The 27,956-nt window shown below is 37.3% G+C and overlaps 1 protein-coding gene and 1 long non-coding RNA gene across 4 annotated transcripts in view; one reads left to right on the forward strand and one right to left on the reverse strand.

Annotated features, from left to right (window-relative positions):
• LOC115946431 (uncharacterized) overlaps nucleotides 1-1,356 on the reverse strand; it is a 28,916-nt gene extending 27,560 nt beyond the window's left edge. The window contains exon 1 of the long non-coding RNA XR_004080510.2: nucleotides 1,208-1,356. This is a non-coding gene — a long non-coding RNA (uncharacterized lncRNA). The remainder of the gene's footprint in view (nucleotides 1-1,207) is intronic.
• Nucleotides 1,357-1,501: 145 nt separating this feature from the next.
• Nucleotides 1,502-27,956, forward strand: part of SEC24B (SEC24 homolog B, COPII coat complex component) — a 42,492-nt gene continuing 16,037 nt past the window's right edge. Inside the window, exons 1-9 of one of the 3 annotated variants that reach the window (XM_034064765.1) lie at nucleotides 1,613-1,799; nucleotides 7,377-8,081; nucleotides 13,033-13,218; nucleotides 17,650-17,754; nucleotides 22,402-22,482; nucleotides 23,647-23,825; nucleotides 24,965-25,149; nucleotides 26,295-26,397; nucleotides 27,253-27,379. In XM_034064765.1, coding sequence (XP_033920656.1) covers nucleotides 1,676-1,799; nucleotides 7,377-8,081; nucleotides 13,033-13,218; nucleotides 17,650-17,754; nucleotides 22,402-22,482; nucleotides 23,647-23,825; nucleotides 24,965-25,149; nucleotides 26,295-26,397; nucleotides 27,253-27,379 — 1,795 coding nt within the window. In that variant the 5' untranslated portion in view covers nucleotides 1,613-1,675. Of the gene's footprint in view, nucleotides 1,800-2,190; nucleotides 2,295-7,376; nucleotides 8,082-13,032; nucleotides 13,219-17,649; nucleotides 17,755-22,401; nucleotides 22,483-23,646; nucleotides 23,826-24,964; nucleotides 25,150-26,294; nucleotides 26,398-27,252; nucleotides 27,380-27,956 lie in introns of those variants that run through there. The other 2 variants (XM_005148627.3, XM_034064766.1) reach the window with 2 other exon arrangements.

The raw sequence follows: 27,956 nt of genomic DNA on the forward strand, positions 1-27,956 counted from the left end.
ACATTCAGAGCAGGACCATATGCTTAGCATACAGGCAAAGTAATTTAGAAAGTGCTAAAAATATTTAAAGACAGACACCCAGCATATGAACAGGGAAGGAACTGATCAAACATATGTAACAATTAAAGGTGGCTCGGTGTTGTTGGACTTGGTGTTGACAATGTATATGCTACTGTGTTTTCAACATGATTAATAAAAGAACCTGAGCAATGAACTGTCTTGAATAGCACCTGAGTGAATGAGAGATGATAGATTGGTGGCAAAGACAGACACACAAACAGTCAAAATTAATATGGTGTAGTGTGCAGTTTACTGCAGAAAGTGCTAAATTGAATGGAGATAGTTTGCCAACTGTAGCCAACAGGGGAGGCTGTGTTGGTTTTGGCTGGGCTAAAGTTAATTTTCTTCCTAGTAGCTGGTATGGGCTATGTTTTGGATTTGTGCTGGAAACAGTGCTGATAATTCAGGGATGTTTTCATTACTGCTGAGCAGTGCTTACACAGAGTTTTCTAGTTCTCACACCACCCCACCAGCAAGTAGGCTGGGGGTGTGGGAGGTGACGCAGGAGGGACAGCTGACCCCAACTGACCAAAGTGACATTCTGTATCTTATCATACTCGGCATATAACACTAAGGGAGAAGAAGGAAGTAGGGGTGAGTGTTTGGAGTTAGTGTTTTGTCTCCCCAGGTAACTGTTACGTGTGGTGGAGCTCTGCTTTCCTGGAGATGGCTGAGCACCTGCCTGCTGATAGGAAGTGGGGAATTAATTCGTTGTGCTGCTTTGCTTGGGTACCCAGTTTTTCTTTACTTGTTAGACTGCCTTTATCTCAACCCATAAGTTTTCTCACTTTTACACTTCTAATTTTCTCCTCCATCCCACTGTGGAGAGAGTGAGCAAGGGGCTGTGTGGGGTTTAGTTTCCAGCTGGGGTTAAACCATGACAGAGGCCCACCACCACTTTCTTTCCTGTTTAGAGAATACATAATATATATTCTGCATAAAGACTGTAAAGCCTTACTTTATCACACCCTGATTTTCCTTGTCAAGGCCTTTCTGTGTACACAGATAACATCTATACACCATAAAGAGACAGAATACAAAGTATGCATTCCTAATACAGAATGAAAAGCCTTGCCTCAGCTCATTCTACCTCACTAAGGCTTTTCTGTCTGTATATAGACTAATTACAGTTGTCACTTCACCTCACCTCACCTCGAGGCTTCTTCCCCATGCGCAGAGCACACAAATAGGAGATGCGGCCCCCATCACCGGCAGATGAAGCGGGCCGCGGTTCCCCCCGCCGTACAGGCCGCTCCAGCACGGAGCGGGTGAGATAAGCACCCTTCCCGCACGCCTCGGGCCGGGCTCGCCCCTGGCAGCAGGACGGGGCCTGTGAGGACGGCGGGAGGAGGGGAGCCCGGTCACCTCATACAGGGCAGGGCGGTGTCGCGGAGGTGTCACCAGGGGGCGCTGTGGGAGGCGGCGTTAACGGCCGCAAGGCCGCGGTGGCGGGAGCGGCGCTCGGGCCCGGCTGCGTGCTTTGCCTTCCGCGCTCCTGAGGATCAGCCGTGGTCTCCGCTCTTCAGGCCCAATCTGTTGGCGACCCTTGACGCCCGGCTGCGGTGAGAGTGAAGAAGGAGGAAGAACAGGGCCGGAGTGAGCGCTGCGAGCAGCCATGTCTGCGCCCGCCGGGCTGCCGCCGCGGCCCGCCGGTGCCGCCTCCGCCGTTTACCCGAGTGGGCCCGGCGCTTCCCGGGAGGCCGCGGCTCCCCAGAGCGGCGTGCCTCGCTATCAGAACGGTGAGGGGCGAGAGGCCCGAGCAGGGCCTAGTGTTGGCGGCCGAGGCGGCGGGGAGAAGCCGCCCGCGGAGTCACTGGGGCAAGCTGCGCGGCTCCGCTCCCTCCCCGGGAGCCCTGCGGGTGCAGGGGCCGGGGGAGCTGCTTCTTCTCCCTCCTCCTGCAGTGGCGGGAGGTGCAGTGGTCTGTGCGGGGAGGCAAGGGCGCGGGTCCGGCGGAGGGCCCGGTGGGCCACGGTGGAGCCGGCTTGTAAGGAAGTCCTTCTCTGAAAGGCAGCAAAAGCCGCTTAGGAACCGCGCGTCCCGCCCCGGCCCTCGCCGCTACGTGCGGAGTTAAAGTGTTAGAAGGCGCAGTCTCGCTGGAGGAGCGAGGGAGAGGGTGATATTTTCGTTTTCCCTGGAGATTGGCTCAGGGCAGTGTTGGGGCGCCTGCTTTGTGGTGTTTCGGGAATGCTCTGAAGGCCCAGGCACATCCAGGCCTCGGTTCCGGCAGTCGTGCGTGAGTATGGGCAGGAAACCATGTACCGTAGATGAGAGAGCGTTTACTTCATAGCTGTGTGTGAACTTAAACATAGTAGGCGGTAGGCATTCACGCAACAGGATCTTGGGATTTGAGTTGAATAAACAAGGTTGGCCAGTGAAATATGGGTCACTGGAAAACAAAGGTAAAATAGTTCAAAATCCCAAAATACTGACTTCAGAAGGAGAGGTGCTGGTACTACTTGTACTATGACTTAATTAGCGTTCACTGCCTAATTTTTAAATTGGTGCGGTATAAAACTAGTTCTTTATTGAACTTGTTAACTTTCCAGGATGCCTGCATGAGCTTTGTCCCCACCTAATGATAGTATGGTATCTAAATTATGCCTCTTGCTTGCCTAGAGGTTTAGCTTTTACTGTTTAACCCTGTATTTTGTAGTCAGGATGTTTTGAACACAGGCAGTTTTTCTGCGCACGTCAGTATGCAGGATAATGACATGGAAAAATTTTTACTGCTGAATTTTTCTCATGTCAAAGGGGTAGTTACGTGATAAGCAGTTACATGCCTATAAGGTAGGTTTTGAGTCAGTTTGCACATAGTGCAAAAGTCGTTGAAGTGACTGAAAAGGAATTTAATTAAATGGTAGATTAGTATTCTAATGTTAAGCTTTGTCAAAATTATTCAGAAAATGCCAGATTACATGGCTTTCAGTAAAAACCATAGCAGTATCAGTACACAGCTACTACAACATCAGTACTCTGAAAGTGTGTTTCACAGAAACAAGTAGAAACTAACATCATGCTTTCTCCTTGTGTTTTTAACTGACTGAAACTGATCTTTAAAGAACCATCATTACTATTTGTTATTCTAATCAACTCCTTGATGCTGATAATATTCTTAAAAACAAATTTTTTAAAACTTTGTAGTAGACTATATTCTGTGAAACACTTTTTCTTTAATTCAGAGAAATTTATACTTTGTTCAGAAATAGGTTTGGATTTTTATTGTATAACTGGCTAAATAGTCAACTTGAGCTTCTGTGTGCCTTAAGATGCCTTACAGTGGTATGTATTTGATGATTTGTAGACAAGAACTCTGAATTTGTTGTTTTGTGTCATTTAGCAATAGCATTCCAGAATTTTTAGATTGTGTCTGTCTTCTTCTAGTACTAATCTTCTGAAGTTATAACACAGAATTTAAGGCTTACTCTTTTTTTTGGTTGGTTGGTTGGTTTCGTTTGTTTGAAAGAAAAACAGGAGAGAGAATAGAGACTTACTAATGGAGAAGTCCATACTGGAAATTTCCATGCTGTCCAATAGAAACTAAATTTCAGAAGAAAGGTTGTCATTGATTTTGAAATTTAATTTTACATCAGTTTTCTGGAGTTTAGATGTTAGATCTATGAGTACAGCTATTTCTTCATTAACTGAAAGAAAACACCAGTGCATCCTTTTAGATACTTGGAGTGCTCTGTGCTGTAATTTCATAAAATGTGGATTTTTCAGGTAGAACTTTGAAGTTACTCAGATCTGATGGAAGAGGGGATTTTTTTTTTTTTCAGAAAGCGAGCAACCTGTTGCACACAGACTGATATGTAGAAGGATGTTCGGTTTTGTTTATAGAAGCTTTGGCTGGCCCAGTGACAAATTCATTTGAGACCATTGGAGATTTTAGTTTTAGTATAACTTGGGGATATTTTTTTTAATTCTTGTTTGTATTTTTTTTTCCTTCACTGTTAAAGTGCTTTTGGTTTGATCCAATAAGGAAATTAAGTGTTTAAAAAAAAAAGCCCTTGTTTGGCTGCTTGTTCAGAAGTCTGGGGCTTTAAAATGCAATTCTTCTGAATAAAATCTTGCAAGTTCAAGAAGCTTTTATTGCTGTAGTCTTACAAGTGGCTTTGTATCTAAATTGCAAATTACCTGTTTCCTTGTTTCAGCATAATAAAATGTTTCTTGTTAAATCAGTGCTAAAGATGATGTGTTTTTTTCTGATGGTGATGGAGGACTTTGCTAACAATTTAATGCATTTAAATGTAAGGCTGAGAGGATAATGGTGTTGAATCCCCATTGTTCTGCAGAAGACTTTTGTCTAGTGTTGTCTACATTTGGTTTGTAAGATTACCACTTGTATCTCTACTAGCATTTTGGGATCATCATTTTCATTATGATATTATGTACTTAGCCTTGTTTTCCATTCCTCCTCAGGCTTTATATCTTTTGGGCAATTTCATTAAATTTCATAAGGGGGACAAAGGTCTGAAAAGGACAAAATCCCTGAATATATTGCAAAAATAGGAAGGTAGGTCGTTGAAGGAGCTAGACGTTAATTCCATATTGTGAGAGCTCAGCAGTGCTTGATTTGCAGGCTCGTTTGCCAGCAATTAGCAAGGCACAGTGGTGCTGCCCCCTGTCCATTCCCTAAGGGTTACCTGCGGGAGCTGTGGTGAGTCTTCTCTGGAGTGGGTAAAGGGATGTTAAAAGTTACAGGAAACTAACAGGTATTCTTGGCTAGCAAGTTTGTGTTGTAGGGTATGCAGACTATATATAGGTGGGGTTCGTAGCAGATGGTTAAGTTATTCAGGTGAGAGACTGCACAGACATAAAAAACAAACATGACACTGGCAAGCAAAGTTTTATGTACTGCTGTACAAAGCACTGTGCTTTTTTTTTTTTTTTGGTGATGTCTCACCCCCACCCTCCTTAAAAACTGATAAGGCTTTTTGGGTTCACCTGTTAATGCCTGTGTAGTTATACATTATAACACTATAAAATATTAATTTGTCTGTAGCGGAGCTTCACTGCTTCCGTTATAGAGATGGTGTTTTAGCAGTACATCTGTGTGTACCTAAGGTTTTCATATCCTCTTGTGGAGTTGTTTTTTGAGAAACTTGTGAGGTGTTTTGGGTGGAAGGCAGAGTACCTAAGACATCAGGACAGACTGTGCAATTAACAAGATTTCACAATGACAGAAAAGATGTGTGCAGATTTCCAGTGTTGAAAACTGACCAATTATCTTGTCATCATTAGTAGCTCCAACTACTAATTGCAGTATAAAAATTAATTTCTTTATAATTTTTAAATGGTCAAAACCTCATTTCATATAATGGGAATAATCTTTCATCTGTAATTATAAAACTTGCTTTTAAAAGACCAGAAGTTTAAAATAAAAGAAGCAATTTTTCAAACATAAGGTGTGTCTCTTTTAATGAGGTCTTCATGGTATTTATACCCTTGTGTGCTCATGTAAAGTTTAAACCTTATAGATGTTTCTACTTAAAAATGGAAATAGAGATGAATTAGACATATAATGTAGAGACTGATATCTTGACTTGGTAATTTATTCTGTCTTTATTTATGGTGTGTGTTTTCAAACTAAAGCTAGATACTACAGGACTTTACAGTAGATGATTTGATATGCAGCCTTATATTTAGAAGTCAGGTGCTCCTAAACCAGTTTCTAAATTATACCAGCTGAGTTAGTTTGTGCCACATGTTTTAGTAGAACAAATGCACAGACTTTTCAGAGAAAACGTCTTTCCTTCTCATCTTTAGTGGCAGAACTGCTTAAAGTAGCAAGTCTTGACAGACATGAGTTATTGGTGTATTTTTGAGTTTGCTGTTTTAGACTCAAAAAAAACAGACTGAAAGTCTGCCAGAGTTCACTTAGCTGTTAATGACTTCCTAACGCAAAATCATTTTCCTTTAAGGAACAATGAAGTACAGAGCTCTATGAAGCAGCTTCCACTTTTTCAAAGAAAGAGTGAACCAGAAGCTGGTTACATACTCTTCTCAAAACTTAGGGTCTAATTTTATTTTATTTTTTTGAGCTCCTTATGCTTTCTCCCAAAGTGCCTATCTGTCTTTTGACACAGAAGTCCAAGTTACAGTTGTTCACTTCTTAGCTTTTTTCTATTAAACTTTCTGCGTTGTCAAGTATGAAAGGTATTTTTAATTTTATCAGAAAGCTGTTTTGGACATTACATTCCTTGGTTACAGGATTCCATTAATGAATTCATTACTAAAAGTGCCTTACAAGGTAATCATGTTACTTGGAGAACAGTGACTTTTCGGAATTTTAAGACAAGAGAAATAAAACTTATATTTTGTAGTCACTGTTAATATAAGGGAGAAATAAACAATTATTATCACAGATGCTGTTTAATTTGTGAGTAGCCCAGTAGTGTGCTTGTGTTTCTAGTCACTAAGGATGGCAAATAACACTGTAGTCATTCAGCATGACATGAGCAGGAGGGTGTGGTAATTTTAAGAATGGAAGTCATCCAAAGAAATGTGTTTGTAGTTCACTAGAAAATAAGAAGAAAACAGGGTTCAGGAAAATAACTTGATGAAAACCCTTCAGATTTACCATTGATCTGTTTGCATTGAAAAGAAAGCCAGTTTGGACATAGTTAACATAGCGTCTCTAGCAAACGAGTACTTCTTTGACCATTACTGGACTAGTATGTGATTAATCTCTAATGTTGCAGAGCCAGTTGCAGTGACAAGCAAAATCACATCTCTTACACCTGATGTAAGTATTGGGCAGTAAAGACAAGTGAAATGTCTTACCAGATACTGTGTAGTTTCATAAAGAAGACAAAAAGAAGTGCCCTGCAGCACTGTATCTTGGTCATCATATTGAGGATATGTAAAGAAGCGTGCCTCCTTGTTTATATATTGGTGTATTGGTTTGACTTCAGCTTTTTGTTTTCCATCTTCAGTCAGGGTTTTTAAGGCATACTGTTGTATTCAGGCACTTAGAAACATCAGCTTGGTGCTTACTGTTGCTCACTATTTGTTTGAATATTAACCTAAAAACTCTAAAATACTCAAAGTACAAGCATGAGGCATACAGTCTTGGCATGGAAACATCATTCAATAATGGAAGGGTTCCATTTTTGTTACTTGTACATGTGTTTGCAAATTCTTTCAAATATTGTATTTTGTGTGCATTATACTTGTTTTGTTCTGGTGATGGAAATTGGCCTCAAAACTAGTGATGGAAACCAAGAAGAAACTTCTTATTAGAGTGAGTACAGAGTCCATTTGCATTACTAGCAGATGCACCTTTAATATATGTGACATTTTCTCTTTGTTGCAGGTCCTGTGCAGAGTCACATGCAGTTCCCCTCTGGCTATGACTCGCATCCTCCAAACTATAGTGCGCCTTCAGGACACTATTCCCAAGTGCCCAATAAAGCTGCTGCTTCACATTTGGATAATCGGTATAGAGCAAATTACTACCCTACTTACTATTCAGCACCAGCACAAAATGTTATGACACCTTCTGTGGGTACCAATGTGTTGAATACACAGGAATCGCAGCAGTTGTACAACAGTATTCCTCCCCATACAGTGGGGTCAGCTGAAGGACCTATTCAAGGAGCAATATCGTCTGCATCCTACTTGCATACAAGTGCTCAGCAGTCATATGCAGCATTTGCTAATCACTACAGCACTTCTGTCAGCTCTTCAGTTACATCTCAGGGATTTCCCCTCAGTTCTGATCACTACACCATGCCCGTGGCTCCTAGTGCCATGTATCCTAATGTTTCCTATCCTGTGGCTGCTGGCAGTGTGTACGGGCAGGCATTTACCTCTCAGACCCTACCTGCTCCTGGACAGTTCAAAGAGACAAATACGTTTTCTAGCCAGAGTACATCAGTACCTCGTTCCCTTCAACAGCATGTTCCCTTGGGATATAATACAACATTATCAACTACTTCATCTGCTCAGTCCATTCAAGACAACCTCTGCAGGAATCTCGCTGGATCAGTTTCTAAAGTAAACAACCAAATAAATACAGGTATGCAGTTATTTGAAGGGTAGTGAATTTCCAGACCTGAGAAACATCAGAAATCATTCTTTTGTTGGTTTGTACTTGTTCACTACATGAAATTCGGTGTCATAATTTTGAATTCTATCCTTATTAATTCTTGAAGCTTTGTACCACAGTCCTCACAATAGCAGGTAATTGTAACACTGACATCTTTCTATAGAGACATACAGAAAAGACACTATTTTGGGGATAGTTGTAGTTTATTGGCTTTTTTTTTTTTTAAATTGTGGTCTAAGTTGATTCTTTAAATTTTACCTAAGGGAGCATGCATGTGCTCTTCAGAAGGTTCAGAAAAAGTGGAAGCCTGCATCGATTTGGAAGCAATTGTTTGTTCTAATTTTTGTAAGCATTTGAGTGAGTAATTTTGGTAGCTTTTTTGATATTTTTTTATGTAAACAATAGCTTGACTTTTTAGTATAGATATAGCTATGAGGGGCAAATTGGGGACAAGTGTGCTCAGATTTTGGTAGTAGCTGAAGCTTCTGCTTCATGGGAAAACTGATACAAATTCATAGGATAGGCAGTACTTGGTAGGAAGAATGGAAGAGATTAGAAGTATGGGAGTGCTTGAAGCATCTTGCTCTCTCTCTGAGAGATCAATAGCATGTACAGGAAAATCCTGATTTTCTTTCTCGACTGGTAATTTTTTGACCAGTTAAATACAGTTTAAATGCAGTTGTACTAAACCAGTGCTTTTCTTTTTCTGTTGAAACAGAGAACTGTTAAAAATACAATTGCTGCAACACCTGGCTTATAATAATTCCTAATAAAATAATATGAATATATAATAAATGCAATTTTTAAAATAGTAATAATTTTGTCCTGGTATAACTTACTTGCTTATTGCAACACTGATACGCTTTTTAAATTTCCAGTGCAGTTGTCTTGTTCTTGGAGTAATTTCCTATATAGTATTCTAATTAATTGTTTGCAGCCTTTCATAAAAGGAGTTGGGTCTTGAAAATTGTTTGCCTGCTCTTGTATGTCCTTGGAAAGTGTCTGAGTCCAACACACAAGGAATTAAAAGACATGAGGAGTGCTTTGTAAGAAGTAATTTTTCTGAATATTTAATCCTCCCTACTGTTCTCCAGGGAGAAAATGATGTAAAGTTGTTTCAGTCTTTTCTGTATATAGTTTTTAGCAAAACTTCTTGGGGAAAAGTGAAAATTTACTGAAATTCCTAAGAGTGCTTTCTGTGAGTGTTCCATGTAAAGAAATTTGACACAGTGTACTACTATTAGACAGAGTGCCAATGAGACAATTTCCTGCTATTGCTGCTGTGCTGTGAAGGAAGACCCCTTACAACCCTCAAATTATAAATAACCAAATCTTACAGATATGGTTGTTCAGGATACTACTGTCTTAATGTATTTTTCAATAGCAGTTTTTGTGCAGTCAGTGGACACTGAAAGCTCTCTGTGATGAAAACTAAGTGTCCTTTCTATAGATAAATGCCATGTTTTTAATAAAATCTATGTTTAATCGGGACTTAAGAAATCTAGACTGGCACGAACTTTTCAAAAGTTTGGTGATTTCTGAGTTTTCTGCTTGAATCGGAGAAGCTCTAAGCCTTGGACTTACAATTGGATCTTTAAAGAAAGCAGTTTGTGTAGGTGCTTAGAAAGCCCCCAAAATGCTGAAACTGTTAAGATGAAAGCCCTGAACTGCTGTATGTCATGTACTAAGGCCACAGAACTGCAGCAGAAATCTTTTTCAAAAACTTCAGCAGCCACTGTCTAAAATCACTGAGGTATTTTCAGTGAAGGTTGCTGAGATTTCTTAAGAAGAAACAAAATTTAAGAGGAATCTTTTGCTGGAATTTGACTTGTTTTGATAAATAACAGCCAGTGAGGATAATTTGCTTTAGGGAGTATAAATAGAGTAGAAAAGAAATATATTTCTGCTTGCTAGTTTAAACTAGTTTCATCTAGCAAAAACACCCTCTTCTAGTCTTAAATTCTATATTTTAGCAGAACAGTGTTGGTATAGGTATGTCCAGAAATGGTGGTGTGCTGTGTAAATGACAAACTTTGTATTATTTAGGCCTTTTGTCTTCCTAGCTCAGTAGCTTTCCTTAGTGGGTTTTGGGTTGGTTTTTTTTCAGCTTATTTCAACTGAAGTTGGTGCACTCTTGATTTTTCTTGGTGCTTTCCAGTCAGTGTGGGTGTCAGCCAGAATGCCTAAATTTTAGTGGACTCTTCCCTGAGAAGGGAGAGAGAGAATTCCTTCTGTGGGTATAGGTCAGACTTTCTTTGCTTCCTAGTTCACTGTCCTGTAATCATAGGCTGTCTGCTTCAGCAGGAGACGCTTTAATTTCTTGATCTCATTCACATACTTCCCCTTAGATCAGGGTTTAAAGTCCTTGCTGCCCCAGTTCCATAGGAATGTAGGTCATAACCCTGTAAGTCTGCTAATATAGGTGTAGATGGAAAAAGAGGAAGGACTGTAGCTAGCTGAGATACAAAAAGTTTGTTTTTCAACAGCATCCTATCTTCCTAACTGCAGTGAGGTGGTAAATCTTAAGGTATAAATTGTGTGTTATGTTGGGGTGTGTGTGTGTGTGGGAAGACCCAGGAGGGCTATAGCAGCTCAAAAGGAGCTCTCTTCTGAAAACTTGAGAAAGTACTGTGGTGCTGTGCTTTTTAAACTACTACCTGTAGGTCTCAAGTTGGAAATTAAGTAAAAGCTTTAAGTTATGGTGTGTAGAGAAAAAGGTGAATTAAACTGCTAATTTGCACAGCTATGAAGATTCTTACTGTAATATACCTTTAAGCTGTAGAACTTTATACATGGCTTTTGTAACCAAGTGGTATACTTGGTCATTTTTATTACAAAAGATGTTCATGATTGAATGGCACAAGGGAAGACTTCAGTGCGTATTAGAGGTGAGAGGAGTGGAAGGTGAAAAACAGAAAATACTGTGTCTGTGAGACTGGGTTTTATGTTTATTGCAGCCTGACAAAGCTCTTGGCTTCTCATGGTGTTGGTTGGTGGGAATGTTGCATGGCCTGATTGGGCTAGATAAGCTGATGGGGAAACTTGGACTGAACACCAGTTTAAAATATAGCTTTGTCTTGAGCTAAAATATGCCATCCTGAATTAATCAGTACTTACATGACAGAGTCCAAGCTACTTACTTGCAGAGGAAAAGGAAAAAAAATTGATACCGTAGTTACCATAACCATACATTTGTCTCGTGTGATGATAGCTGCTAACAGTGTGTTCTTTTTTAAAATTAACTTTGTTGAAGTGTTTACTTTGGTCTTGGTTATTTACAGCTTTCAAGAGCTTTCCAGAGCCATTTTGCAGGTTGGATTTTTTTACAAAGAAAAAGTTACGTTTTTTGAAGGATACCTTGGATAACTTGAGAATAGGTATTAGTACTTGATATTTTCAGGTAATCTGGATGTAAATTGGTTTTGGTTTTGAATATGTGACACTGATGTGACAGCATTTGGCATGCTTTACAGCAGTGCTTGGTGCTGCCAGCATCACTGTATTGACTTGAAGTATGGAAAATACCATAACCCCATAAATAACTCTGCTACAAAACCTGGGTAAGCACAGCAATGTTGCAATGAACTTCCCTTGTCTTCTTGCATATTTTGCTTGAGGGGGCTTTGTTGCTACCCTGACAAGAATATTTCTGCTGACAGGTGCTGATGCTTTCATGGGGAGTCCACAAGACATAATGTGTAGAAGCAGAGGTTATAGAAAGTACGTTTCAATGGAAATAGAATAGAATGGAAAATGCTGTGTCCATGAACTTCGAAGAAATACATATTTTAATTTGGATTTTGATAACACTTGTGAAAAAGCTGTCTGTATACTCAACATTTTATTTGAAAACTGCATAATAAACTAAAGATCCATTAGGGTGGTGAAAATGTACGCTGTTATTTTTGGCAGTGAATTTGAAAAGCAGAGGAATAATTTTAAGCCGCCTCTTCTTTTTGCTCCTTCTAAAAGAGCAACTAAACTTCCCCATAAAGTCCTTCCAGATATCAACCCCATTACTTAAGGAAAAGTCGGGGAATATATGAACTATGCTGCTATATGTGCAAAGGAAGCAGAGTTTGTATTGCAGGTGCATCGTCCAGTGAATTCTGTAACTTAAATGAGTACAAATGGTGAATTTTGTTCTTGCTTAATTTCTGTTTACAAAGTAGTATTGGTCAAATTTCCTCATTATTATTTTTAACAGCTTGTCTGTCAGGATTTTGGAAAGAATCAGTATGATGAATTTTTTCAGTTCATAAACAAGGAGTGACCCTATTAAAAGCTAGCTTAATTAAAGTTATGTTGTCCTTATCTGATAGGAATTTCAACTGAACTGTGACAGATCTCTCAAAGCACTAATCTTGACTTTTTTTAAGGAGATTATATCTGGTCCAGATGTTTGAAACACATCAGAAGTTTTGTGGAATACTCAGGGTTGGTTGAAACAAACTGCTTGGAGTACAGGTCTCATAATTGAATATCAGAATTGCAAAGTACCAGCTCTGTGAGGAAGGCAGAATGTTGGTCTACTACACAGCTGACTTTCAGGTTTCCTGTCTCTGGGAGGAATATTGAAAAGGAGTTATCCTACATGGACTGCATTCCTCTTACCTGGGATGAGGAACCTGTGAGGACATGGACTTATGAGGATCGATCAAAAATGGATCAGTTTAGCTTTTGCTTAATCTTGTTCTTACTATGTCGTGCTTTCTTTTTTGCAGTTAGGTGTCAGATCAGTTTGTTCATTTTAATGTAGTTTTAACATTATATTTAATTAAAAACCCCTCAACTTTTTTTTTGTATAAACTTGTTTGAAGTACTGTATTATTTTTGTAGCTACTGTGAAATCAAATATGATCACCTTTATTGTGTAATTGTGCAAATACAAAACATTCCTGCTTTCTGCTGTCGTCTTCAGGTGGCGTTGATTCTTCACAGCCTGTGCATTCTGTAAGCCAGAGCATTCTGTTCACAAAGCCTGGGGCTGGAACATCTGCTTCATCTCCTGTGATCTCGCCAGTAAGGACACCTGCTCCCAGCCTTTCTTCCAAGCCACAGTCTTCACCCTCTGTTACACAGTCACCAGAGGCGGGCCTTCAGGAAGGTACTAAAAGGGAATGGGAAATTACAGTCTAGATTTCTGCCCTGTTCCACATGCACACCTTGGAACCTTATTGCTGCTTTTCTGTGCTTGTGTGACTAGAGTACACCTTTTGCATCTCTTCATGCTCCCTTAGTGTTCTTGTTGTATACCACCTTGGTTCTAGTTTTTTTTAGCTTTTCTGTTTGATTTCATTTGGCCATATGTCTCCTTTAGCTTGTTTGTCTTGTTGGTCTTACATATCTCTTCCTCAAAACCTCTTCTTTTAGTTCCTTCATTCTTCTAAAAAGCTGCTCACTATTTTAACTTCTTGGAGGAAAGTTTTAAAAGTAAGAAAAGAATCAGTTGAGTCTTCAGCCATGAGAATCCTGCACTTATGGTTGTCTCTTGACTATTACATGTTTCTGTATTGAGTATTCTATATCTAATGTACTGTGCTGGTTTGTTTGGTTGTTTTTTTAGGGGGTGGGGAGGCTGTGTTTTCTCTCGACTGTTTCAGAATTTTAAATTCTTACTCGGCATGTGAGGAAGTAGGCATTATTTTTTTCACAAAGAGTTGGATACATTTAGTGTTCAAAAATAATTCTCAAAAGCATGGTGTGTGACTGTCACAGTATGGGTTTTTGTTCCTAAATTTCAAAATCCTCTGACATAAACATTTAAATTTCACCTTTTCCTCAATTTCCTTTTTTTCCTGGTGGATTGGAGAATGTGAAAAAAACAGCTTGTCTGTGAGTCAGTTCTGCATATCTTACAGGCAAAAAGATAACTCTTCATTTCTATGAAGTCCTGTGTGCAGTGTGGCATTCTAAGGAAATTGATAAATCAGGTTTTGAAACTGCTTGGCTCTTGCAGTTTCATAGTTGACTTTGGTATGAGGTAGCATTTATACTGTAGATGTGCTCTCTAGGAAAAACTGTTGCTTCTTCTTCCAGAGAAATCACATGCTTTTTCTCATTAGAAACATGATTATTTTAGCTGTTTAGCTGTGCTTGCCTTGATGTGCAATACATACGTTCTTGCAGTGATTCCTATATAATGTGTGAATACATAATACATTAAATAAAAATCACTGTGATCACTACCAAATGCATTGAATTCAAATACTTCCATATAAGTGAATAATAATGTACTATGTGTATGAGCACACTTTAAAACCAGCTCTGTACCTGTATGAGGAATATAAAGATAAGTTGTCAGGAGTTTAAGAATGGAGTAAGATTCATTTTGTGAGGACTACTGTTTGTAATATTAAGATCTTAATATCATAGTAAATTTATTGAATACATGTGTGTTGTGGGTAGAGAGCCAGTTAAAGATCTTCAGAATATAGTTTATTTTTGCATGTGCACATTTAATTATCAGTTGGGAAATTTAAACCACTTATAATGTATGTTTTGTAAGTCTTTCATGGTATGAAACATACCTAAGTAGTTAGTTTATTTCATAGTAAATGAGTTCTTATCCCAGTTTAACCCCTTTGTGTCCTTCCACCTGTATTTCTAGGGTCTGTAAAATACAGTAGGATAAAGCATTGTTATTATATTACAGATACATTGGTAGCTGTATCTATAAGTTTCCATTACAAGAAATCTGTGACAATTTCAATACGTGGTTACATTTTAAGCCAGACCTGTGAAGTGATTCACTCAAATAATGATTTCAAAGTAAGATTTTGCACTTCTAATGGTGGGAAATGTTCACATTATTAGTAACTCTATATAAGATACTAAGCAGAACTGAGCTGTCACAACAGAAATCATGGTGTGGCACTTGGAACTGCTACCCGTTTCTGACCTTCAGTTGCTTTCTGCCCCGTGATCGCCTACTGGGGGCATTGCTTGGCAGTAAACCAGAATGGGATGTGTCTCCAGCTGATAATGACTTTTAAACTATGTTATTTTTCAGTCAGATAAGTTCTCAGGCTTTTTGTGGCTGGGCAGTAGTGCTAGCACAGCGCAAGGAGTATCCTAAAGCCAGAAATTTGTAGTGCTGCTGGCAGTGAAAATAAATAATCTATGCAAACTCATAAGGATGTTATGAGTCAAACCCGTCAGAGGATTCATAGTGACATAGTCCATGACTCCTAAACTTCTGTGTCACCAGCATATTTTTTAATCTCCTGTATTCTTTCTGAACATGTGCATCTGTTATGTGTGTGATCAGTGACTGGAAAAGTGGGAGTTCTAGCAGAAGCTGGGTTGGTTGTTTTGGTTTTCTTTCTCTTCCAAAAAGCATTCCAAAGACTCCAAGGTAATGTTAGTAAAATAACTAATTCAGTCTTGCCTCATCTGCCTATGCTTGGAATTTTTGCATTGGCATGCCCTTTGAAGCTAGATTTTTCTTTCTTCTCCTATTTGTGTACATGGCATTTGTTAGAGGTAAGTTTTTGCACTCTCTCACTGTGCCCATCTTCTTTTACTTTGGCTTTTTGTGTTAAAGTGTGTTTCTTCTTATCATCCTGACTTTTTTTCACTTTTACTTGCATGTTAGTATTTTTAAGTTGTTTTGTTTTCCTCTACAATAATGCAGTTGTTCTGTCTTTTTCCCTCTGTAGCTTTCCCAGGCCTGAGAAAAGACATAGCCTCCTTGGCTGTAGTCTGGTTTTGCAGAGATTATTGGGTTTGGGTTTTTTTTAAAACCTCTTATGAAGTGCATCCAATAGACTTCATAAAAGATGGGACTGTGAATCACTTGAGTTAGTCCTGTGTTATAGCAGTATAAAGAAAATGAAGCATTGTACCTCCTAGGTTGCACTTGGCTTTATTTTTTTTGTGTTTATCATTTGTGAGTACTTGTATCGTGGAGAAACTTTATTGGAATTGAATGAGTCTTAATGCAGTAGAATATACGTAATCATGTCAGTCTCACTTCTGTATGAAAGTTCAGCTTCTTAAGAATATTGTGATATGGTTTTGCTCCTTTTGCTCTCTTTTTTTTTCCACGCTGTTTGAATAGGTATTCTTTGCCTACATTCTGTTGTGTTTTTTTTCAGAAGTGAAATTGAAGTGGTCCTCTTGGGCCCATGTGCTAAACCTTTTTAAAAATCCATTAAACTAACAGCATTTTTAGCCTGTATTTTATGTAAAATACAAGTTGATAACAGTTGATACAAGTTGTGGATGGGAGATTATTACTGTGATGGTTTCGGATTATGCATCACATACAACACTTCTGTAGTGCTTTATAATGTTAAAATAAAGTACACTTATGGTGCCACAGTGCACAGGGGAAAAAAAAATCCCAGGGTTTCAAAAGTCTGAACAAGTTTGAAGAGCTTTGAAGAATTAGGATATCTTCTTGTTATGGCAATCCATTGGATTGCTAAGAGAAGCAAGTCATTTGCATGTATTTAAATATGACTATAGACCATTTAAAATCCTTGCTAACCTTGCCTTGTGACAAGAAAAACATAAGAGGTTCAGCATGGAGGTGCTGAAATTGCATCAATAATGAATAATGCAGAAAATCAGTTCTAAGCCATTTGCTGCATGGTTCACTCTGTTCTAAAATGCTGTATATATGTGTTGCTTTTGTGTATTGTTCACATGTTTAGGTTAGAGATTATTAAAAAACCAAAACCGAATAAAAACACAAAACAAACCCGCACACAAATTAAAAAAATTAAAAAAAAAATAGAATATATAAACCAGACCAAGAAAAAACAAACCCAGCCAAGCAACCAGAAAACCCCAAATGACTGCCAAAAAACCTTATAGATTATTATTTGGAGGTAACAGTGTTAACAATAGTTGCATTGTCACCAGATCTTTAAAGTGAATAATGTGTTTAGGTGCTTAAATACGGGTCTATGAGCCTGAATTTAGGAATTAACTTAAAAATAAGACTAACCAAGTTTACATATTTACCCATCTTAAATTTCACTGACTCTGTTGCAGAGGTACATTTGTACTCTTGCATATTGCAGCACCAGTATATTTCATTAATTTTTGACACTGTTGAGAATTTCAGCATGAATTATTCTTGTCTTAAGAGGAGCAGATGTGCCAAGCAAAAGTTCAGTATTAATCTTTTCATAACACAATAAAAATTTGTCTAGGAGGGAGTTAATTTATTTCTAGTTATTAACTTCTGAAAGTATTCCAGTGGACAAACTGATATTAAATACCTACATAAAAAGTCTCTGTGTTAACTTCCTGATATACACGCACACACACACACATATATATAAAGTTTCCTCTGGTACTAATACTTTGCTAAACTAGCCCACTAAAAACTGCTTTTGTTGTATTGCTAATATAGTTCATATATGAACTATAGCTCTATAGTCCAGGGTTGTAGATTTAACTTTTTGCATGTTGGGATTTTTTCTAGAACAGCTGATTTCTCTTGCTTTTAATACAGTGATTTGTGACTTCATTTCTCATCTTTCCTGTCTGTCTGATTCTTATGTTTGTGCTTTCCACTTCACAGGCATGCAGTATGGTGGATATGTTAATAATCAAGCTAGCTCTGCACCAGCTCCCTTGTCATCAAGTTCAGATGATGAGGAAGAGGATGAGGAGGATGAGGAAGCAGGTTGGCTTTAGCTTTACACTAGTATCTTGTTCTCTTCCTACTCAAGTCATGTTCCATATTTCCATCCCCTAAAACGTTTTTTCATTTAAAATGTCACTCTGACGCATCATACATCAAGTTAACTAGAAATTTCTCAGCTGTTTTTAGTATAGTGACAAAAATGGAGTTCAGTAGTAGTCAGCAAGTGGTTGTCTTTTCTCATATTAATATCAGATGGTTTATATAGCTAACAAAGTAATAGTCACAACTTGCAAGTCTCCCTTATTTTTAATGTTTTGATTTGCAGTGGGTTTTAAACTCTTAAAGTAACTAGCTGTAGAACTTAGACTGGTAATTGCTTATGTTAAGCAACTAGGTACAAGTTTGTATTTACGTGTTTCTCATCTTACACGTAGGGAACTCTTACAATTAAGATAGTAAAGTAAATATAGAAAGATAATAAGTGTTATTTTTAAGACAGTAAATTAATCTGTGCTGCTTTTTTTTTTTCTCTTGAGGTATGTCTCTGTCGTCAAGCACGTAGGTTCAGTGTTAAACTCTGCTCTGTAGGGAGCTGAAGAACTTTTGCTTTTTTTTTTTTTTTTTTTTTAAGAAGCAGTTTGTCCTGATTGATTGAAATATTGCATTCATGGTTGCAAGAATTCTGCGTGTATTTTGTCAGAATGGCCTAGCTTTGAGTTTGATGTTTCTCACCACCTTAGTTTCTCGGATGCTAAGATTTTCTTCTATCTTAAAGAAAAGCCTTTACAATCTATATATGCATGGTAACACTGTAAGAAGCTTCTTGAGATTAAACATTGGACATCTGCCTGTGTTGACAGATGCAGGTATTTGCAATTGCTTGTACCTTGTGCTGATACACTATTCCCATTTTTGTGTGCAGTTTGGGGATAGCAGAGTTTTGTAACTTTTACTTTAAGCTTATAATTCGTATTGTAGCTAAGCAGAAAAAAACCCAGTGCCATATAATTGTGAGTTGTATTTAAATAACTATGTAACTGGAGTACTGCGTAAATAGCTTAGTGCACATGATATCATGAAGGATGAAGCAAAACAGGGGTGACATCCAAGTCATAATTGAAAACAGTGTGGTGGATTCATGTTATCAATTTGGATAATATGGATTCAGCTGTTACGTTGAATAAGTAGAACATTAGAAGAAAATAGTTGCTGTTGTTGTTTTTCCTAGGAGGAAGGCATTTTCAGCCGAAGACTCTTGTCATTGTTCTGGCTAGAGAAAGGCAATATTTGGAGGGTGCAATAGTGTCAATATAAGCGATATTAGTGTCAATATAAGCGATATTATTACCCCCATCCTAGGGGAGCACAGGTATTAGGATAGTTTGCATATCCTGTGTAATTCTGGCTATTTCAGGTAATTGATTCAGTGTCTTCCTTTGTGTGGTAACACAATTGGTCTTTGAACAGGCTTCAATATTAGTATTAAATTATGGATAGCAACTCTAGAATAACTCCACTTTTTAAATCTAAGGATACTTTGTAATTATTATTTTTTCCTAAAGCTATGAGTCTAATTAAACTATAACATCTAGAAAACAATTCTACTTTGGGATATAAAGTTTGCTTTGGCTGTTGTGATACAGCTGCTGTTTGAATTCTGCTTTCTAAAGAGTAGTCTAAAAAAGACAGGAGAGCATTCTGGCTTTTGGTGGTTTTTCTATTGCAGAGCTACTTACTGAATTTTTTGCCTAATCCCGTGCAAAGGTTTCTATGAAATGAAATGTCAGATTGATTGATTGATTGATTTATTAGCAATTGCAATCTTTGTCTCCTTACTTTGTTTCCTAAACCTACCAGAGACAAAGTGTTCATACTCCCATCTTTCTCATGTCCTGTACTTTGATAAAGCCTGTTACCTTTAAGCTATCATTGTATTTAAATTTATGTTATGCAAAAGAGTGAAAGGACACACAAGTTCGATATGTAGGCTAACTGATTAATAAGCATTCTGTTTTATGCCCTGTCACTGGAGTTAATATACATTCTAACTGCATTTTGTAGACAGGTTTCTAGCTCAGGCTTTGCCACTGATTTTGTAAAGAATAGGTGTTGGACATCTGGTTTCTTGTGTTTGTGTAGCTTCTCACTTTTTTTATCACGCTTTTGACTATGTTGCCAGAGTTCTTGAAAACTCTGAAAGCAAAATTTATATTGGTAAAATAACTACTTAACTGTAAAAGCATGTTCTAAGTATTATTCTTGTCTAAGCAGTGTTTTCTAATATTCTTAATTTTTCTGTCTTCCTAATATGTTCTCTTGTCTGGTCCTTAATATGCTCAAACTTTTACAGCTGTTGTAGCTTAGTTTAAGCATAGGGAAACTGTTCTTTAATTTTGTAGAAGATCTTGTTTTTTTTTATTGTTTGAGAATATGTGAGATCTCCATGACACATGTGACCAGTATAGAGTTTGAAGCCAGGTTTGGTCTGTGGGAAACTCTACAACTCTGGCTGGTTTTGGGTCAACTACTTGTTTTCCAGTGGAGAGTAGAATAGGACACATAGGACCTCTAAAGATCTGGCAGTTTTCAAGAGTACCTTCCAAAATCTGGAAGTTCTTTGGAAGCCAAGACTTGAAGTGACAGGTCTTCAGTCAGTATGTGAGATACTCAGAAATAAGATTCACTTTCTTATTTTAAGTTAGACAGACTTTGTGTTTCAGAATATCTGAGGTTATACTTTCTGACTGGAACTTTTCTGTATGTCAGAAATCATGCATAGATCCTTTTTTTTTGTAGTAGTAGAAGTATGACTAATTTGCATTATTTTTACTTACAGCATGCTTTAAAAATAAATTCTTTCATATATTTGTCAAATTGGTTTCTCTTAACTTTTCTGGCAGAGCTTGGGAAGTCTATAATATTTCTTTGCAAATAACTATCATTAATGTGAGCAAACCCATTTTATATCAAATTATAGGTGTATGTAAGTTTATGAATGCAGTTTACTGTGGGAAAAACTCTTTACAGAGTGACATCGTGGTGAAATCAGAAAGCTTGAACTAGTGTTTTATATGTTCACAGCTGTGCAAATAACCTCTTAGTACGTCTTTTGAAATGCAGAACTGGCTTCTGGTCGGACAAAAAAAAAGTACTTCTTCAAGATTCTTAAATCTTGATATTCTTGAAATAATAAAAGTGTATTTTGGCTTTTGTGTACTAGGACTTCCCAAACCTTTACAAGCTGTGCTTCTGCTCAGCATAAAAGTAGCAAATCCTGTTTCCTTAAGTTTCTAGAATAGAAGGAATGATTAAACTTGGTAGGAAAATAAATCTTGCAGTTGTGTTCTTTTATAAACTTCAAGGTCAAGAAATGGAAATTTACAGTGAAGAACAATCTGAAAACTAACATTGTGTTAGTTTTGCAGTGTTAATATATTTAAAATAAAATGTATTGTTAGTGTTCTGGGTTTTTTTTGGAGTAGTTTCCCATTTCTTAGCTGAATGCTGTAAAGGCAAAATGCTCAAAAATAATTATACAGTCATGATGTCACTATGGTATTAATGTGTGTCCCAGATGTCAGGGATGCTTTACATTTCCATATGCGGGAGTCTCTTAACTTGGAAATCTCAATTGAAGTGGGATCAAACCTCTCATGTTCCCCCACTGAATTTCTCCCATAATATACTTTCAGCTCCACAGTAGGATGTGTGGTCACAGTTGATCCTTCTGAGTAGAACAGTATCAATAAATCTCAGTTCTAAGTGTGTTCTGTCACAAAAGTTATATATATAATTGGGTTTTTTTTGAAATCTTAAATATACTTCTTTTCTGTGGCACTTCGTGGCTTGGGGTGTTCTAATGTCTTTGGCCTTTTTTCTTTGGAAATGTATGTGAAGTCACACTGGAAGAAATGTTTTTAAATATATTTTTGTTTGCAGTATTTTTACAGTAAGACATTCAAGTTATATGCATAGAATGAACTAAAAATTAGCATTAGGTGTCTCTTTGGTAGTAACAACTATGTGTGTACCTGTGTGCTTTTTTACTTTAGGCTAGTTAACTTTCGTTTTTTACTTTTACGTGGTTACTTTTTACATAGTTACTTTTTCCTCTACCAGAAGCAATTGCTGAGACCTCTTATCAAGTCCTATGGAAAACAGAAGCTTTACACTGAAAACAAAACAAACTCCGAATTACAACAGTACAGAAAGGAGGAAAGAATTATATACTTGCCAGTTTTGCTAGAAGGTGGGGATAGTGCATACCCTGAAGACGATAGGAATCTTCATTGTTTGCAGTTATGAAGGAAGTCATGGTAGAGATGGTTTTAAAAATGTTGTGCAAGGCTTCAGGTGATGTAGCCTAGACAGTTTAATAGAAAATATCTTTTATCTCAAGAAACAACTCTTTTCATTGTTTTTGTCCTTTTCCATTGATCTCTCTCTTACTATTTCTTGGGCATGTGCTTGCTTGCTTGTTTTACTATCACGTCGATTGTTTCTCTTCCTCCCTCTCCTCTTAGCAGTAGTAACAGCTGTCAGATCTTAGGGCTGAAGCGCTGTTTTTCCCCAGGATCCTTCTTGACAGTTTCTTACCAAAGATTTTGGGAAAAAAATCTGTCTCTTTATTTCTCAAAAATTTGCTATTTCTGAAGCACCTAACTTTAAATTATTCCCCCCCCCCAGCAATTGATAGTTCCTCTACTACAAGCAGTGCCTCTCCTGTTCTGAACAATTATGATGCCCTGGAAGGAGGTGGCTATCCAGGTAAGCAGTTTATTGCATACTCATTATGAAAGTTTTTGTTTAAAGACTTACATATTTACTGTTTATGATTTTTTTTTTATTCTAAGTGCTGCATATTGTTAATTAACAAGTAGGTGGAAGGAAATGCTTAGGAACAGTGTGGGGGCAATCAGCAGGGAGAATATACCTGACTTTTTTAATCACTTCACAGTTTTTACACTGAAGTTGGAGTAACCATTTGGTAAAACTTTCCTGCATCATAAGTCATACTTTCCATTGTAATATTGAGGGTAATGCTGAAATAGTGCTCTGTGTGAAAGCAGGCATCTTTCTCTAGGTTATACTATATGCCTGATTGTGTTGACATTAGTAACTGGTAATAGTTGATATGCCATTGAAGTTTTGAGACATCAAGGATATCAGCTTGCAGACATGCTTGAATCAGGTTATTTTCTTCTTTCTTTAAATAAATTAAAAAAAAATCTTCTGTTTTGCTTATTTTCATCTCTAAAAATACCAGGAATGTCAGGTCTGTTCTAAATGAACCTGCTAGCAGACTACCTCAATCCTGAAGTTTGTGGAGTTGCCATATGAGAGCAGGTGGAAAATATGTTGTTCAATGCAGTTAATAATTGGATGAATTTGGGGGCTCCCTCTCTTGTTCTTTTACACTGCTCTGGCCTCTGAGAATGTCACAGTAGGTTGCTTAGTGTGATGGGGTTTTGTGTAAAGTGAAATGTCAAGTAAAATGCTTATACTGCTATCTGCATAGAGTCTAGCTCATACACTGAAGCTAGAGGCATATGGATAGCGGAGGCATGGATGCGGGGTTATGAATTCCAATTTCTCAGGTAATAACTAACCATTTTGGTTCTCCTGAAGGCATAAAGAATAACAGAATCAAGTTTAAATTTGTTCACTCTTTTTTTTTATAAGATAGACCTAGGCAGCTACTAACAAAAGGCTATGATCATCTTCCCAGGTATACCCTCTCTAGCAGCAAAATTGCAGTAACTGATAATTTATTTAGTCATTGCAGATACACAACTTAATGCGAAAATTTTAAATGGAAGTTCTGTTGGTTAAGCATTTAGGACTTGACATTTAACTTAAAAAAGAAGCAGTAATACTTCAATTCAGAAATAATTCAATACCTGTGGGTTTTGCTTTTTTTTGTTCTTTCAGAGACACGTTCTGTGACCAGCAGCCCAGTTCCTGCTTCATCAACCCCACAAACACCAAAAGCTTCTAAGCCCTTTGGTTATGGATATCCAGCACTGCAGCCTGGCTACCAAAATGCAGCACCTACTCCTGTGCAGCCTAGTAATCCAGGACACCATCCCGGGTTTCAGCACTATACACAGGTTTGTATTTTTAATTTAAAAGTTACTTCATGAAGTAACTGCATGGGAAAAGTGTTTTCTACAGGATATATTTTTTTATTTCTTTTTTTTTTTTTTTGCATGTGTCCATATTTTATTTTTTATAATTTCTGAGACAATAAATGTTAAGTGCAATATTGATATCATAGTTCTGGATCCTAACTTCTTATTAGAATGCTTTTGAATTAAAATTTTAAGTAGATCTCCAAAAAGTTAAGCTTAACAATTTTGCTTCACCACTTATTACCAGCATCCACAATTTTAATGTTTGGGGTTACAAAGAACTGTAGTTTATTGATAGAAACCATGAAGAAACACAATGAAGTACTTCATCAGCAAAAACGTGTTTGATCAGAGCGCTACTGTGGACTATGATCTCAAGCAATTAATCACCTTATAAGCAAGGCATAGAATCCAGAGGAAAGAGCTCTATAGAGCTTGTTCTGGGTGTGTGGTGCAGCTGTTCCTTTTCCTGGTAAAGAGAGGACCAAGCACTCAAGTACAATCACCTGGCTCCTGATGCACATGTGAGTCACCCAAAAGCAGTGAAATCTGACAAAGAGACAGATACTGAGGCAAAATACAGATGCAGAAGGAGGGCAGAGAAGTTAGGCTGGACAAGACTATGAACAACATGATCTAACTTTGAAGTTAGCGTTGTTTGAGCTGGGCATTGGACTGCCAGACCTCAAGCGTGCATTCCATCGTAACCTAACCTTTTCTCCTCTTTTATGGGGTTTTGGTTTTAATTTAAAAATAAATATATTTTTAAGTTTTTGTAGCTTTCTGGGGGGAGAGGAGGGGTATTGTCAGCCTTCTAGTAACTTGTTTTCTTATGCCTGGGAAGCTTGAAGTTTTATGTGTTACCTCCAGTGTTGATTTGTGTAATGAATTTGAATTTTGTTCAATGATACTTATTTGGGTGTTATGTCAATTTTGTCTTAGCATTTTTTTAATTTCTACCATACAACTCTTCTCTTGTTTGGGTATATTACTAATTACTGCTGTATTTTTCCTTTAATACATGTCTGGAAGAATTGGTATTACAGGAAGATTTAAGATTGTTATTTAAACATGACTGTGTGCTTACCCATTTGCAATGCTCTCTCTTTTTTTTTCAGCAATATCCAGGGGTGAACCAGCTGTCCTCTTCCATAGGAGGGTTAAGTTTACAGCATAGTCAGCAGCCAGAAAGCTTGAGACCAGTAAACCTCACACAAGATAGAAATATTTTGCCTGTATCTTCAGTTCCAGCCCCTGTGCCTAACTTGAATTCTGATCTTAGGAAATTAAACTGCAGTCCAGAGTAAGTGTACTGTGTCTAGAACAGCATTTTCCAGTGACTGATAATTATGCATAGTGTCAAAAAAGTCTGAACTGACTCCTGACTTTAAATCTTTGTAATGACCTAATATAACTCACTTGAAAATAAGTTTATCCTCTACACCCCTATATGAAGGTTGAAATTTTGCTGCTATCAGAATACATTGAGTTTGTCTCACTTATTACAACATCAGATCTACTTAATCTTTGCTTTGTTTTTCCATGTTAAGAAAAAATCTATTAATAAACTCCTTATTGTCATGCAGTACATATCATAGAATATTTTTATAATATTGCGTAGGATTTTTTGCCAGAAAATTATAATGATCATGTCTAAGTACACTGAATGAACTCTGAGCACATTTTACTGTGATAATTGTAATCATGATTACAATTGTCCTTTCACCTCCTGTTAACATTAAGCAGTACTCTTTACTGTCCCAACTCGGGTGCAGCTAGATACAATGGAAACTGCTGTCCCTCAAAAATCTTAGTTCTAATTACAAAATAAATGTTATTCATTGCCCATCACTAACTCAGCTTACTACCCTAGTGGCAATGCGTGTCCCATCAGAAAACAGAAATCAGAAAATGGGGAATCTCAAAGTAATTCTAATGTGTGGAATACTTTGGACAGCACTGTTTGTGCATTGGGAATTTTTTAGTGACCTATTTTATCTTTTAAGCTCACCTTCCACTTTAAGCAAAAGAAAATATTGTTACTTTCTCAGTACTTGAGATCCTTTTGTACTGTTTTATCAATATTATTTTTTTGAGAACTAGCAAATACTTTATTCCTTCCTTGGTTCCTTCATCCCCCTAAAATACTCTTTAATAAAAAATACAGCATTTTACATTGAGCATTGTACCTAAAACAGTTTTACCTCTTCATTGCAAGTTTGATATACCTGCGTTGCAGAACTACTAAACTGGGGAACAGGGCAGTATAGTTTCGTTTCTTTAGAAGGCGTTTTTTAATCTCTTTGATGCATTATTTTTCTTTATTAATTCAGCTTTGTAAAACAGGATTTCTTAGATTTCAGAAGTCTTTAAGATCAGGTGTTAACACAGTGTTTTAAGCATCTTTTTAAAATCTATTTTCAACATAATGTTTTTCTTTCTTTTCAGTTCATTTCGATGTACATTGACAAATATTCCACAGACACAGGCTTTGTTAAACAAAGCTAAACTTCCTTTAGGTTTGTTGCTACATCCCTTCAGAGACCTAACGGTACAGTAGCTTACTTTTTCTTTTTTTAATATATGTACTTAATATACACTTGTGTCTTATTTTTGTTCAGATATTAAATATAATGAACTGTAAGGCCTAAGTTGTTTGGGAATTAGGCAGAGGAGAAAAAAACCTTTGATTTGCTGCCTCATTTTAATTCATGAGGGAAAAGCTTTGGACAAGTAATTCAAAATTCTTTCCTTATTCTTGGAAATCATTGCTTGCCAGTGGTTCTCTGAAGCTTTGAATTGCTGCTCTGTGTTGGGCTCAGAGCTGTCAGATACCTCTCAAAAAGATATTTACAGTGCCCTCTTGGAGACAGGTACTTATGTTGAATGTGTTACTGGCATGATAAATGCTGTCAATAGAAGGCAAACGCAACGCAAGGTTGTTTGTAAGTGTTAAGCAGCCTCTCTCCATTTAGTTTGTTTGTATTTATGTGAAAAGGTAAATAACTGGTATGACTTCTTTTCATATGATGTGTGCTCTTAGTGTAAGGGTTGCTATCGGTCATGTTTTATCACACAAAGTTGTCCTGTCTTTCATTATTCCTGTTACTGCAGTAGCCGTGTCATTGTAACTGTGTAATTTAAAGTAATTTCATTAAAGGTCTTACTACATCTTTTGATTTGTGTGATTGGATTAAGATAGTAAATATTATTTCTGTGGATATTAAAGGGAAAGGTATTTTTAATGGGCATCATAATTACTCTAAGAAAATTAGCTAGAAAAGATAAAAGGAAAGATGATAGAATATCTAGTCTTACAAAGCTTTTATGCACAGTATTGCACAGTAGTGTTTTCTATAAAATGTATTGTGTACCTTTGTTACAGTTTTCCATTGTTTCTTTTTAGCAATTACCAGTAATAACATCAAGTACAATAGTGAGATGCAGATCCTGCAGGACGTATATCAACCCTTTTGTTTCTTTCATTGATCAAAGGAGGTGGAAATGCAATCTGTGCTATAGAGTTAATGATGGTGAGTCTTTGTAGCAAGAGAAGCTTGCATTAATAAAATCTCTTTCAAGTATTTGTATTATATCAGTCCATGGGATGCTTTAGATTAAAATGACAGTGTTCCTAAGGTGGGTTTTGTTGGGTTTTTTTAAAAAATGCTCTGGATCGTAAGTCAAATGTTCTGTGCGTTTTCTGAAGCTAAAGGTTATTTTGCAGTTTTCTGGGAGACAGAGAAAATGTAATCATATTATCCTGATTATAATAGAATCAATTTATTCCATTGGCTGTTGTTGCAACATACAAATGGAAACATGATGACAGCTGCTACCGTCTGTGATCTAGGCCAGAGGTTATGAGAAACAGTAGAAGTTAAAGCTTGTTGTTATTGTGGAATGCTCTATTTGCATTGGTGTTTTAAAGCTGGGGAGATACTGTTGTTTGAAATATGCTTTCTTTTGTTTCCAGTTATTTAACTTTGCTGTTGCTTGAGATACTTGAAAAGTTCCTTTGTTTTATGTATCCTTAATGTAAGTCTTTTTCTGTTGTTAGTGATAATTGAAATGTCTGCATTAGTTTCCCTTTCCTTTGGCTGCCATAAT

This window comes from Melopsittacus undulatus, chromosome 7 (genome assembly GCF_012275295.1).
Source record: "Melopsittacus undulatus isolate bMelUnd1 chromosome 7, bMelUnd1.mat.Z, whole genome shotgun sequence".
NCBI classification, from domain to species: Eukaryota; Metazoa; Chordata; class Aves; order Psittaciformes; family Psittaculidae; genus Melopsittacus; species Melopsittacus undulatus.